Raw genomic sequence first — 12,633 nt, 5'->3', positions numbered from 1 at the left:
ATAAACAGCCTGTTTGGAGGGCCCTGCAGCCAGAACCCTCCTTGTCCTGAGGGGTGACACATTGGGAGGGACCCCAAGGTCCCTCTGAGGGCAGCGGCAGGTGCCACAAAGTGGCTGTGCCACCACCTTGGCAGTGGCACCCCCACCTCCATTGACCCCTCCAGGGTTTTGGGGGGCAGGGAAAGGCCAGACGTGCCATGGGCGGGGGCCAGGGGGGTCCTGCCGGTGCCATCACGTTGCTGGCGAAGTGTGTGGGGGACACACCCGTGGGTGGCACACACGGGATGGATGACACGTGTCAGCAGTGCCACCCCCACCTCCGCTCACCCCCTTGGCACCGTCCCGCGCCCGCCGTGCCAGAGACACGTCCCAAAATAGCCCGAGCGGGGCCATAAAAGCAGGACAGGCCCGGGGGGGGCACTGGCACCATGGTGGGCACTGGCATGGCGGGGGGCTGCGGCCGGGGGCTCTCGGCCCGCCTGGGCTGCGCCGTCAGCGAGCAGGACGTGGGGCGGAGAGAGACCTTCAGTGCAGAGTGGCTGGACCTGGAGCTCAGCACCCGGCCCGAGGAGGGGTGAGGGGGCACCGGGGGTTGGGGGGCTCATGGGAGAGGTGAGAGGGGCACGGGGCCACCAAGGGTTGGGGGGTGAGTGGGGAGTGAGGGGGGCACGGGGCCACCAAGGGTTGGGCGTTTCATGGTGGGGGTGAGAGGGGCATGGGGCCACCAAGGGTTGGGGAGTGAGGGGGGCACGGGGCCACCAAGGGTTGGGCGTTTCATGGTGGGGGTGAGAGGGGCACGGGGCCACCAAGGGTTGGGGGGTTTCGTGGGGAGCTTCCAAGGGTCTTAAACTGGGTGTTCCATGAGGTCTTGGGGTTGTGGGGGCTCCATGGGTTCCAATGGGGCTTTGGGGGCTCCAAGGGTCCCAAACTGTGGGGTTTCCATGAGGTTTGGGGGTTATGGGGACCTCCAAGGGTCCTGATGGGACCATGGGTTGGGGCAGGACATGGGGGTCTCCAGGGGTTCCCAGGGGGTGGTGCAGGACATGGAGGTCTCCTGGTGGGATGGAGGGACCCCAACAGGTCAGCGCAGGACAGAGGGGCCCCCGTGGGGTGCTGGGGTTCCCCTGCCCACCCCACGAGTGCCCCGTGCCCAGGTGGTGCCGGCGGGAGGTGGACACGCAGCGCCGGGAGTCGCTGGAGCAGCGCGGGGCCGTGCGGGTGCTGGAGCAGCGCTCGCCGTGGGGGCTGCTGCGGGTGGGGGTCCTGGGGCAGCCCCTGGCCCAGCACCTCCTGCCCTACGCCCGCACCCTCCCCGTGCCCCTCTTTGCCCCCCCAGACCTCCGTGGAGCCAAGGGGGGGCTGCGCAGGACCCTCTCCCGCTCCCTCTCCCACGAGGCCCAGCGGGGCTGAGGGTGGCAGAGGGGCCGGGGCGGGGGTCGGGGTGGGGGGCACGAGGCTGATTTTGGGGGGCTGGGGGGACCCAGACACCTGGGTCTGCTCAGCCCCCCCGAAGAGGCAGCGCTGGAGGGTCGGGGCAGGTGTGGGGGGGCTCACTTGGGAGCCCACCCCGCGGTGGGCGCAGTGGGGACCGGTTGGGACGGGGCCCCTGCAGGTCGGGGGGCTCCCCCAGGTCGGGGGGCTCCCGGCAGTGCTGGTGGCACTCGGTTTCCCTGGCAGAGAGAGGGGAATGTGAGGATGAGGAGCGCTGAGAGGCACCTGAGGCCGAAGGGAGCGCTGGGGGGGCCGGAGGGGTTGTACAAACGATGCTCTTTGTACGGCATTAAAGGGCTCATTAAAGGGCTCATTAAAGGGCTCGCGGCTGTCCCGGCGGTGTCTTTTGGGAGGAAACTGAGGCACAGCAGCTGCAGCAACACGGGTGTCCTGCAGGGCCTGGTGGGGGCTCGGGACAGGGGGGGGGGGAGAACTTTGTGCTTATATAACCCCCCCATTGCCCCCCCGGTGCCGGGATCCAGGATGGCCCCAGTGCCCAGATTAGCTGTTCCCAGTTGGATCTCGCTGTCCCTGGGCCCCTGCCAGGCCCTGTCCCCTCTCTGTGCCCAGCCCAGCTCCATCCCAGCCCCATCCCTGTCCCTTCTTCCCAAGAACTGCCTGTTCCTCCTCCTTTCCCCTCCTACAGCTCCAGCACAGACAGGATTTGGGCTGTTAAAACCCTGTAAGTGGGACTTACCCTGCTCCTTGTCCCGGTGTACTGGGAGCACTGGGAGCACTGGGAGCTGGCAGAGATGGTGCAGCTCATGCCAGGGCTGGGCTGAGGTCCAGCACACTCTGCTCCTGGTGATGGAGAGCTCAGACAGGCCCCATCCCATGGCCTTCTCATCCCAAACCTCACTCCATTCCAATCCCTTCCCAACCCCATTCCAATCCCCATCCCCTTCTATTCCCCATCCCATCCCCATCCTTTTACAATGCCATCCCATTCCATCCCAAACCCTTCACATTTGCATCCCTATCCCTTTCTGATCCTTTTCCATCCCCATCCCACACCACTTCCATCACCATCATCCTATTTTTGCCCCTATCCCAATCCCTTTCCTTCCTTATCCTCATCCCAACCCCTTGTCCCATTTTGCCCCCCCAAATCCCAAACCCTTTCCATCCTTACCCCCCTCCACTCCCAATCCCAATCCCAATCCCTCCCCATTCCCATCCCGTGGGACACCCATGAGCATTCCCAGCCCTGGGGCACCACAGGGTGGGGGGCACGGCCACATCTCGGGGTGAGACGGAACAAAACGTCCCAGCCGCGGGGCCCGGGCCAGGATTCCTGGATGGCCCCAGCCCGGGAAGGGCAGCGGAGCGTTATCAGCTCCGGGATGGCTGCGGGGCCGGCGCTAACCCGGTTACCGGGATGGATGGGCGGGTGGATGATGGATGGAGCGGCGGGAGGATGGAGGGATGGATGGATGGGGCCGTCACGCCGCCCGCGGCCCCCCCGGGCCGGGCAGCGATAAAAGGCGATTGCGGGGCCGGAGCCGCAGCCCCCGCACCATGAGCAGCCTGGACGCGCTCCGGGAGGGCTACGAGCGCTTCGACCCCCGCGCGTACCTGCGCAACAATTACCTGCCCCCCCGCGCGGACTTCTCCTCCGAGGAGTTCGTGGTGCCCTGGAAGCTGCGATGCCTCGCCGAGACCTTCGCCAGCGGTGAGGGGGGCACGGAGGGACCACCCGGCAGCGGGGTGGGGGAACTGAGGCACGGGGCACTGCCCTTGGGTGGGTGTGGGACCCCCCATGTCCTGCCCTTGGATGGGTATAGGATGCTCTTCATGTCCTGCTCTTGGGTGGGTGTGGGACCCCCCCATGTCCTGCCCTTGGATGGGTATAGGATGCTCTTCATGTCCTGCTCTTGGGTGGGTGTGGGACCCCCTCATGTCCTGCCCCCCCTCCAGGTGAGATCCGGGGCCACACCCTGATCGATGTGGGCTCAGGCCCCACCATCTACCAACTGCTGAGTGCCTGCGACCACTTCGAGGAGATCGTGGCCACCGACTACCTGGCGGTGAACCGGGAGGAGCTGGGCCGGTGGGCACGGGGGGACCCCGGAGCCTTCGACTGGAGCCCCTTCATCCAGCACGTCTGCAAGATCGAGGGGCGCGGGTAGGGGGGCATGGGGGGCACGGGGGGTGGTGTGGGAGGGGGCACAGGGGCACCCAGGGGAGGGATTGATCCCATCCCCACATCCCTGTGTGTTCTGTTAATCCCATCCCCTCATCCTGTGCATGCGGGACTGATCCCATCCCCATATCCCTGTGGGTTCTGAATTGATCCCATCCCCATATCCCTGTGGGTTCTGAATTGATCCCATTCCCACATCTCTGTGTGTACGAGCTTAATGTCATTCCTACACCCCTGTAGGATCCCATCCCCACATCCCTGTGGGTTCTGAGCTGATCCCATCCCCACATCCCTGTGGGTTCTGAGCTGATCCCATCACCACATCCCTGTATGTGCTGGATTGATCCCATCCCCACATCCCTGTGGGTTCTGAGCTGATCCCATCCCCACATCCCTGTGGGTTCTGTGTTCATCCCACCCCTCATCCCTCTCCCCCTCCCTCAATCCCTACCCCCCATCCCCTCTCCCCCTGTGCCTCCCACCCCACCCCTCAGGGAGCCGTGGCAGGACAAGGAGCGCCGTCTGCGGGCTCGGCTGCGCCGGATCCTGCCCATCGACGTGCACCGGCCGGACCCTCTGGGCAGCCCGCTGAGCCCCCCGGCCGACGCGCTGCTCTCCGCCTTCTGCCTGGAGGCCGTGAGTCCGGACCGCGCCGCCTTCGCGCGGGCGCTGCTGCACGTGGGGTCGCTGCTGCGCCCGGGGGGCCACGCTCTGCTCCTGGGGGCTCTGGGCGAGTCCTTCTACCTGGCGGGGCCGGCGCGGCTGCCCGTGGTGCCCCTGGCGCTGTCGGATGTGCGCTGGGCGCTGGCGGGCGCGGGGCTGGCGCTGCGGCAGCTCCGCAGTTACGAGATGCCCCCCGCGCTCCGCACCGGAGTGGATGATGTGGACGGGGTGTTCTTTGCCCACGCCCAGAAACCCCCCGAGGCGTGAGGGGGGGTCGGGGTGGGCAAAGCACAACCCGCCCTGGGAATCCTCCCCCCCGTGAAAAAGATGGGGTTGGGAGTTTGTGGGGGGAAAAAAAAAACAACCCACCATGAGTGGTTGTGGCGATGGTCGTAATAAAGGTTGAGGTTGTGGAGGAGCAGGAGGTGGTGGGAGTGTGAGGAGGGGGTGAGGGGGCACAGAGATGCCCCTGGGGGTGTGGGGAGGGGGCACAGAGATGCCCCTGGGGGTGTGGGGAGGGGGCACACAGAGATGGTCCTGGGGGTGTGGGGAGAGGGCACAGAGAGATGCCCCTGGGGGTGTGAGGAGGGGGCACACAGAGATGGTCCTGGGGGTGTGGGGAGAGGGCACAGAGAGATGCCCCTGGGGGTGTGGGGAGGGGGCACACAGAGATGCTGGAGGGGGTGTGGAGAGGGGGCACACAGAGATGCCCCTGGGGGTGTGGGGAGGGGGCACACAGAGATGCTGGAGGGGGTGTGGGGAGGGGGCACAGAGAGATGCCCCTGGGGGTGTGAGGAGGGGGCACACAGAGATGGTCCTGGGGGTGTGGGGAGAGGGCACAGAGAGATGCCCCTGGGGGTGTGGGGAGGGGGCACACAGAGATGCTGGAGGGGGTGTGGAGAGGGGGCACACAGAGATGCCCCTGGGGGTGTGGGGAGGGGGCACACAGAGATGCTGGAGGGGGTGTGGGGAGGGGGCACAGAGAGATGCCCCTGGGGGTGTGGGGAGGGGGCACACAGAGATGCTGGAGGGGGTGTGGGGAGGGGGCACAGAGAGATGCCCCTGGGGGTGTGGGGAGGGGGCACAGAGAGATGCCCCTGGGGGTGTGGGGAGGGGGCACACAGAGATGCTGGAGGGGGTGTGGGGAGGGGGCACACAGAGATGCTGGAGGGGGTGTGGGGAGGGGGCACAGAGAGATGCCCCTGGGGGTGTGGGGAGGGGGCACACAGAGATGCTGGAGGGGCAGCACTGGGGGGGCACAGGGCGGGCAAGAACCCAGCGTGGCACAGGCTGAACTCAGCTTTATTCAGACACCCCACAACACACCCAGGCAAAGAGGATGGGGGGCACATCCCCGTGGGGGGCACAGCCCCTCTGGGCCAGGGGGGGCACCCCCAGCCCCAAGGCACCCACACATCACCCACCCACCCCCACAGAGCCACCCAGCAGGGCCCAGCAAGGCCCCCAATGTGCAAAGACCCCCACACAGCCACCCACATGTCCCCCCACCACCAGGACCACGGCAGGCATTGTCACCTCATGGTGGTCCCCAGCTCAGCCCTGGGGGTCCCCAGACCCCCGGGGAGGGGAAGGAGGGGGCATGGGGGGTATGGGGGGAGAAAAATGAACCTCAGAAGGCAACAGGGAAGGGGGGCAGGAGGCTGAGGCCGGGGGGGCTGGGGGGCACTTGGCACAGGGCACAGGGCAGGGCAGGACCCCAGGGGTGCACGAGGGGCTCGGGTGCCCCCCCAGCAGCTCTAGTCCACTTTGAGGAGGTCGGAGTTGGCCTTCAGGAGGTAGAGGCTGTCATCCATCAGGAAACTGGGGGAGAAACGGGGGGCTGGGGGGGGCCTCGGGTCCACAGCCCCCCCAGCTGCCCGTGCCAGGTGGGAAGGGAGGGACTGGGGGGCCTCTGAACCCCCCACTGAGCACAGACAAACCCTGGGGTCAGGAGGTGCAGCACCCCATGGGCAAGAAAGGGCCCCCAGCACCCCAGTTTCAAGAGGAAGGGGATAAGTGCATGCCATGGGCAAGAGAGGGACCCCAAACATGCCCCAGGAAACAAAGCAGGGCACTGGGCAATGAAGGGGGGGCCTGGGCACCTCAATGTCAGGAGGGGGACACCAAGCACCCAGAGTGGGGTCCCCAGCACCCCAGTTTCACTGAAGGGACTCCCAGCACTCCGGAGACTGCAGGATGATTCCTGAGCACCCCAATTTCAAGAGAGGGGCACCCAGAACCCACAGTGGGCTCCCCAGCACCCCAATTTCATAGAAGGGACTCCCAGTACAACATGGGAAACAGAAAGGGGCCCTGAGCTCTCCAGGGACTAAAGGGGGGCCCCAAACCCAAGAAGGGGCCCCCAACAGCCCAGTCTCAATGCTGGGACTCCCATCACCCCAAGGGGGCCAGCAGAACCCCCCCAAACCCAAATCCAAGACCCTCAGCCCGCTGCAGACCCCCTGGGGTGCCCCAATTCTAATCGGGGAGGGGGCTCTGGGGGTCACTGACCTGTAGAAGAGCACGTTGAGGGGGATGGTCCCGATGTGCCAGAGCGCGTGGGCATCGAGCACCCAGAGCAGGGGCGGGAAGTCGAGCAGCTCGAGCAGCGCCAGCGCCTGCAGCAGCAGCACCGCGGCCGCGCATTTCCACACGTGCGGCAGGCGCCGGCCGTGCCCCAGGCACCAGCGCAGCCACCAGGCCACCGTCAGCATCCCTGGAACGGGGAGCATTGGGAACGGGGGCACCCAGACCCCAGGCAGCATCCCTGGAACGGGGAGCATTGGGAACAGGGGCACCTGAACCCTGGGAACGGGGAGCATTGGGAACAGGGGGCACCTGATCCCTGGGAACGGGGAGCATTGGGAACAGGGGCACCTGAACCCTGGGAACGGGGAGCATTGGGAACAGGGGGGCATCCAAACCCTGGGAACGGGGAGCATTGGGAGCAGGGGGTACCCAGACCCTGGGAACGGGGAGCATTGGGAACAGGGGGCACCTGAACCCTGGGCAGCATCCCTGGGAACGGGCAGCATTGGGAACAGGGGGCACCCAGACCCTGGGAATGGGGAGCATTGGGAACAGGGGGCACCCAAACCCTGGGAACGGGGAGCATTGGGAACAGGGGGCACCTGAACCCTGGGAACGGGGAGCATTGGGAACGGGGGGCACCCAGACCCCAGGCAGCATCCCTGGGAACGGGCAGCATTGGGAACAGGGGCACCCAGACCCCAGGCAGCATCCCTGGGAACGGGCAGCATTGGGAACGGGGGCGCCTGAACCCTGGGAACGGGGAGCATTGGGAACGGGGGCACCTGAACCCTGGGAACGGGGAGCATTGGGAACAGGGGGCACCTGAACCCTGGGAACGGGGAGCATTGGGAACAGGGGCACCTGAACCCTGGGCAGCATCCCTGGGAACGGGGAGCATTGGGAACAGGGGGCACCCAGACCCTGGGAATGGGGAGCATTGGGAACGGGGGGCACCCAGACCCTGGGCAGCATCCCTGGGAACGGGGAGCATTGGGAACAGGGGGGCATCCAAACCCTGGGAACGGGGAGCATTGGGAACAGGGGGGCACCCAGACCCCAGGCAGTATCCCTGGGAAATGGATGGATTTGGGAACAGGGTGGCACCCAAACCCTGGGCAGCATCCCTGGGAACGGGGAGCATTGGGAACAGGGGGCACCCAGACCCTGGGAATGGGGGAGCATTGGGAACAGGGGGCACCCAGACCCCAGGCAGCATCCCTGGGAACGGGGAGCATTGGGAACAGGGGAGCACCTTAAACCCTGGGAACGGGGGAGCATTGGGAACAGGGGGCACATTAAACCCTGGGCAGCAGTCCTGGGAAAATGGGTGGATTGGGAACACAGGGGCACCTTAAATGCTGGGCAGCATTCCTGGGAAATGGGTCGATTGGGAACAGGGGGGCACCCAAACCCTGGGCAGCATCCCTGGGAAATGGGGAGCATTGGGAACATGGGGGCACCTTAAACCCTGGGCAGCATTCCTGGGAAAATGGGTGGATTGGGAACAGGGGGCACCCAAACTCCAGGCAGCATTCCTGGGAAATGGGGAGAGTGAGGGGCACCCCAAATCCCGGGAAGCATTCCTGGGAAAATGAGTGAATTGGCAACAGGGGAGCACCTCAAATGCTGGGCAGCATTCCTGGGAAAACGGGGTGGATTGGGAACAGGGGGGCACCCAAACCCCAGCAGCATTCCTGGGAAAACTGGGGGGCTTGGGAACAGGGCAGGCACCAAGTGACCCTGAAAACAGCCCCAGAACAGCCCAGTGGCTCCCAGTACAGCCCAGCACTGCCCAGCCCAGCTGCAGGTGGACTCCCAGTGCCCCCCAGTGCTCCCCAGCTCACCCAGCGCCGCGTTGGCCGCCAGGTTGTAGCCGTAGTCGAAGCGCACGAGGCTCAGGTAGGAGATGTGGCAGGTGAGGAAGAGGAGGAGGAAGGCCCTGCAGATGCTGATTAAGGCTGGGCGCTGCAGCCCCAGCGTCCTGTGGGGACAGGAGGGGACAATGGCCCAGGGACCCTCCAGTCTGGCCCTAGTGCCCCCAGTCCAGCCCAGTGCCCCCAGTCCAGCCCCAGTGCCTCCAGTCAGGTCCCAGTGCCCCCAGTCCAGCCCCAGTGCCCTCAGTCAGGTCCCAGCGCTCCCCAGTGCCCCCCAGTGCCCCCAGTTTGGCCCCAGTGCCCCCTGTCAGGTCCCAGTGCCTCCAGTCCAGCCCCAGTGCCCCCAGTCTGGCCCCGGTGCCCCCAGTCTGGTCCCAGTGCCCCCAGTCAGGTTTCAGTGCCCCCAGTCTGGCCCCAGTGCCCCCAGTCAGGTCCCAGCACTCCCCAGTGCCCTCCAGTGCCCCCAGTTTGGCCCCAGTGCTCCCTGTCAGGTCCCCAGTGCCCTCAGTCAGGTCCCAGTGCCCTCAGTCAGGTCCCAGTGCTCCCCAGTGCCCCCCAGTGCCCACCTGACACAGCACAGGTACACCGAGTGCAGGACAGCGGCCGAAGCACAGAAATAATCCAGTTTCTGTGGGATTTGGGATGGCTGAGCTGAGCTGGCCATGCAGGGGGGCAGGGGAGGGTCCAGCACCCCCAGAGGGGGGAACAGGGCTGGGGACACCCCGGGGTGTCACCCCCTCACCTCAGTCAGCGCCGTGTCCCGCGTGTGGAACACCGTGGACCAGACCCAGGCGTTCAGTGAGACCTGGGAAAGGGGAAAAGTGGGATTGGGGGGGGACAGGACTGAGGGCCAGACCCCCCTCCGGGTCAGGGTCCCCCCGATTTGGGGGATGAGGGGCCTGGGAATGGGGGGCGGGGGGTGGAGCAGCTGGAGCTGGGCAGGATCAGCTGGTTATGGAAAGGAGGGAGAAAGGGGGAAAGGAAAGGGAAAAGGAAGTGGGAAAAGGAAGGGGGAAAAGAAGGGGGAAAAGGAAGGGGGAAAAGGAAGGGGGAAAAGGAAGGGGGAAAAGGAAGGGGGAAAGGAAAGGGAAAAAGAAGGGGGAAAAGGAAGGGGGAAAAGGAAGGGGGAAAAGGAAGGGGGAAAAGGAAGGGGGAAAAGGAAAGGGGGAAAAGGAAGGGGGAAAAGAAGGGGGAAAAGGAAGGGGGAAAAGGAAGGGGGAAAAGGAAGGGGGAAAAGAAGGGGGAAAAGAAGGGGGAAAAGAAGGGGGAAAAGGAAGGGGGAAAAGGAAGGGGGAAAAGGAAGGGGGAAAGGAAGGGAGAAAAGGAAGGGGGAAAGGAAAGGGAGAAGGAAGGGGGAATGGAAGGGAGAAAAGGAAGGGAGAAAAGGGATGGAAAGGGAAGTGAAAAAGGAGGGAAAAGAAGGAAAAGGAGAGAGAAGGAAGGAAAAGGAAGGGGAAAGGATGGAAAGGAGGGAGAAGGGATGGAAAGGAGGGAGAAGGGATGGAAAGGAGGGAGAAGGGATGGAAAGGAAGGAGAAGGGATGGAAAGGAAGGAGAAGGGATGGAAAGGAGGGAGAAGGGATGGAAAGGAGGGGGAAGGGATGGAGGGCAGGAAGGGGCTGTCTCACCGCGGCGAAGGCGACGCAGGTGGGGTAGGTGGGCGCGGCGGGGGGCACGGCCGCCCGGTACCGTCGCAGCATCACCAGGCTGACCAGCCCGTTGAGGAAGGAGGCGGCGGCAGAGGCGGGTTCCTGGAAACACAGGAACCGCCGGAAGGGCCACTGCGGGGCACGGGGGTCAGCGGGCACGGGGGCACCGCGGGACCCCCGGGATACCCCCGGAACACCCCCGGTGTACCCCCTGGTGTACCCCCTGGCACACCCCTGGTGTAACCCCTGGCACGCCCCTGGCACACCCCCTGGCACACCCTTGGCACACCCCCTGGCACACCCCCTGGCACACCCTTGGCACACCCCCGGCACACCCCTGGTGTACCCCCCTGGCACACCCCCTGACACACCCCCTGGCACACCCCCTGGAACACCCCTGGTGTACCCCCTGGCACACCCCCTGACACACCCCCTGGCACACCCCCTGGCACACCCCCTGGCACACCCCATGGCACACCCCCGGCACACCCCTGGTGTACCCCCCGGCACACCCCTGGCACATCCCCGGCACACCCCCTGGTGTACCCCCCTGGCACACCCCCTGGCACACCCCCTGGCACACCCCCTGGCACACCCCTGGCACACCCCCATGGCACAACCCTGGTGTACCCCCTGGCACACCCCGGCTCACCTTGCCATGGAACTGTGGCACGCGGTGCCCCCCCTCCTGGTACAGCTGCACCGTCAGCCACATGCACTCGTACTGACAGTCATCCCTGCACGTCCAGCCTGGGGACAGCGCCACGCTGAGGGGCAGGGCCTCCCAGTGCCTCCCAGTCCCACCCAGTCCCTCCCAGTCCAGCTCCAGCCCCACCCAGTGCCCCCAGTTTGGCCCCACTCCCTCCCAATGCCAGCAGTTTAGCCCAAATCCCTCCCAGTGCCCCGAGTTTGGCCCCAATCAGTCCCAGTGCCCCCAGCTTGGCCCCAGTCCCTCCCAGTGCCATCAATTTGATCCCAGCCCCTTCCAGTGATCCCAGTTTAGTCCCAGTCCCTCCCAGTGCCCCCAGTTTAGTTCCAATCCCTCCCAGTCTCTCCCAGTGCCATCAGTTTGTCTCCAGTCCCTCCCAGTGCCCCAAGGTTGGCCCCAGTCCCTCCCAGTGCCCAGAATGTAGTCCCAGTTCCCCCCAGTGCCCCCAGTTTAGTCCCAATCCCTCCCAGTCCCTCCCAGTGCCATCAGTTTGATCCCAGCCCCTCCCAGTGATCCCAGTTTAGTCCCAGTCCCTGCCAGTGCCCCCAGTTTAGTTCCAATCCCTCCCAGTCCCTCCCAGTGCCATCAGTTTGATCCCAGCCCCTCCCAGTGATCCCAGTTTAGTCCCAGTCCCTCCCAGTCCCTCCCAGTGCCATCGGTTTGTCTCCAGTCCCTCCCAGTGCCCCAAGGTTGGCCCCAGTCCCTCCCAGTGCCCAGAATGTAGTCCCAGTTCCCCCCAGTGCTCCCAGTTTAGCTCCAATCCCTCCCACCCCTTGGGGGCGTGGCCTGTGGCAGAAGGGGGCGTGTCCTCCGCGCTGTCCCCGCCCCGTGGGCGTGTCCCCGCCGCGGCAGCCAATGGGCGGCGGGGGGCGGTACCTGTGACGCGCATGTGCAGCGGCTGCCGGGCGCGGAAGTTCCGCAGCGCGTCCCCCGAGCAGTTGTGGCGCTCGCAGCGGCCCAGGCAGTGCCGGTACTGCGGCTCCCGGTCCCCCTGCGAGCCGCGGGCCGGGCCCGACACCAGCAGCAGCACCAGCGGCACCAGCGCCGCCGCCGCCATGGCCCCGGCCCGGCCCGGCCCGGCCCTCGGCCCGCCCCGGAAGCGGCGCGGGGGCTCACGGGAGGGACCGCACACCCCCCACACCCACCCCGGGCCTCGCGGGGGATCATGGGGGGATCCCCCCAACCCCCATCACCGGGGGGGACCCCCCGAGGGGCGGAGAGACCCCCCCGAGGGACGGAGAGACCCCCCCCGAGGGGCGGAGAGACCCCCCCCCGAGGGGCAGAGAGACCCCCCCCCCGAGGGGCGGAGAGACCCCCCCCGAGGGACGGAGAGACCCCCCCGAGGGGCGGAGAGACCCCCCCCGAGGGGCAGAGAGACCCCCCCCCCGAGGGACGGAGAGACCCCCCCGAGGGGCAGAGAGACCCCCCGGGGGCTGCGGGGCGTGGGGTGCCCAGGGCTGTGTCTGGATCCCAGGAATGTCCCTGTGCCCCGAGACTGTCCGTGTCCCCCAAAACTGTCCCTGTGTCCCAGAACTGTCCCTGTGCCCTAAAACTGTGCCTGAATCCCAGGACT

The 12,633-nt window shown here is 66.2% G+C and overlaps 3 protein-coding genes across 5 annotated transcripts; 2 read left to right on the top strand and 1 right to left on the bottom strand.

Annotated features, from left to right (window-relative positions):
• The first annotated feature begins 428 nt into the window (after window positions 1–428).
• On the top strand, window positions 429–1,807 carry TCAP (titin-cap). Its single transcript, XM_071577502.1, has 2 exons — window positions 429–574; window positions 1,155–1,807. The coding sequence occupies exons 1-2, from the start codon at window positions 429–431 to the stop codon at window positions 1,408–1,410; spliced, it is 402 nt and encodes a 133-aa protein (XP_071433603.1). The 3' UTR covers window positions 1,411–1,807.
• Window positions 1,808–3,009: 1,202 nt separating this feature from the next.
• PNMT (phenylethanolamine N-methyltransferase) lies at window positions 3,010–4,564 on the top strand. Its single transcript, XM_071577686.1, has 3 exons — window positions 3,010–3,163; window positions 3,409–3,616; window positions 4,129–4,564. Exons 1-3 carry the CDS (start codon window positions 3,010–3,012, stop codon window positions 4,562–4,564), a joined length of 798 nt encoding a protein of 265 aa, XP_071433787.1.
• A 1,019-nt stretch (window positions 4,565–5,583) lies between these two features.
• PGAP3 (post-GPI attachment to proteins phospholipase 3) lies at window positions 5,584–12,162 on the bottom strand. Of its 3 annotated transcripts, none has more exons than XM_071577564.1 (8): window positions 11,937–12,162; window positions 11,004–11,101; window positions 10,331–10,483; window positions 9,446–9,508; window positions 9,270–9,331; window positions 8,674–8,810; window positions 6,809–7,064; window positions 5,584–6,118 (listed from the first exon to the last, which is right to left on the bottom strand). In XM_071577564.1, the coding sequence occupies exons 1-8, from the start codon at window positions 12,115–12,117 to the stop codon at window positions 6,055–6,057; spliced, it is 1,014 nt and encodes a 337-aa protein (XP_071433665.1). In that variant the 5' UTR covers window positions 12,118–12,162; the 3' UTR covers window positions 5,584–6,054. The 3 variants fall into 3 exon arrangements, with proteins under 3 accessions (XP_071433665.1, XP_071433668.1, XP_071433666.1); XM_071577567.1 differs by having other exon boundaries at window positions 6,809–7,013; XM_071577565.1 differs by having other exon boundaries at window positions 10,331–10,453.
• Window positions 12,163–12,633: the final 471 nt, after the last annotated feature.

This window comes from Pithys albifrons, chromosome 25 (genome assembly GCF_047495875.1).
Source record: "Pithys albifrons albifrons isolate INPA30051 chromosome 25, PitAlb_v1, whole genome shotgun sequence".
NCBI lineage: Eukaryota > Metazoa > Chordata > Aves > Passeriformes > Thamnophilidae > Pithys > Pithys albifrons.
This window is presented reverse-complemented; position numbering and strand designations above follow the sequence as displayed.

What these genes read in the sequence shown, in the direction of transcription:
- TCAP (XM_071577502.1), top strand. Translation starts at nt 429, where the DNA reads ATGGTGGGCACTGGCATGGCGGGGGGCTGCGGCCGGGGGCTCTCGGCC. An exon ending in AGCACCCGGCCCGAGGAGGG is followed by an intron (nt 575 to 1,154) that starts GTGAGGGGGCAC and finishes CCCCGTGCCCAG; the next exon opens with GTGGTGCCGGCGGGAGGTGG.
- PGAP3 (XM_071577564.1), bottom strand. Translation starts at nt 12,117, where the DNA reads ATGGCGGCGGCGGCGCTGGTGCCGCTGGTGCTGCTGCTGGTGTCGGGC. An exon ending in GGGACACGGCGCTGACTGAG is followed by an intron (nt 9,332 to 9,445) that starts GTGAGGGGGTGA and finishes CAAATCCCACAG; the next exon opens with AAACTGGATTATTTCTGTGC. An exon ending in GGCGGCCAACGCGGCGCTGG is followed by an intron (nt 7,065 to 8,673) that starts GTGAGCTGGGGA and finishes TCCCCGTTCCAG; the next exon opens with GGATGCTGCCTGGGGTCTGG.
- PNMT (XM_071577686.1), top strand. Translation starts at nt 3,010, where the DNA reads ATGAGCAGCCTGGACGCGCTCCGGGAGGGCTACGAGCGCTTCGACCCC. An exon ending in CGCCGAGACCTTCGCCAGCG is followed by an intron (nt 3,164 to 3,408) that starts GTGAGGGGGGCA and finishes CCCCCCCTCCAG; the next exon opens with GTGAGATCCGGGGCCACACC. An exon ending in TGCAAGATCGAGGGGCGCGG is followed by an intron (nt 3,617 to 4,128) that starts GTAGGGGGGCAT and finishes CCCACCCCTCAG; the next exon opens with GGAGCCGTGGCAGGACAAGG.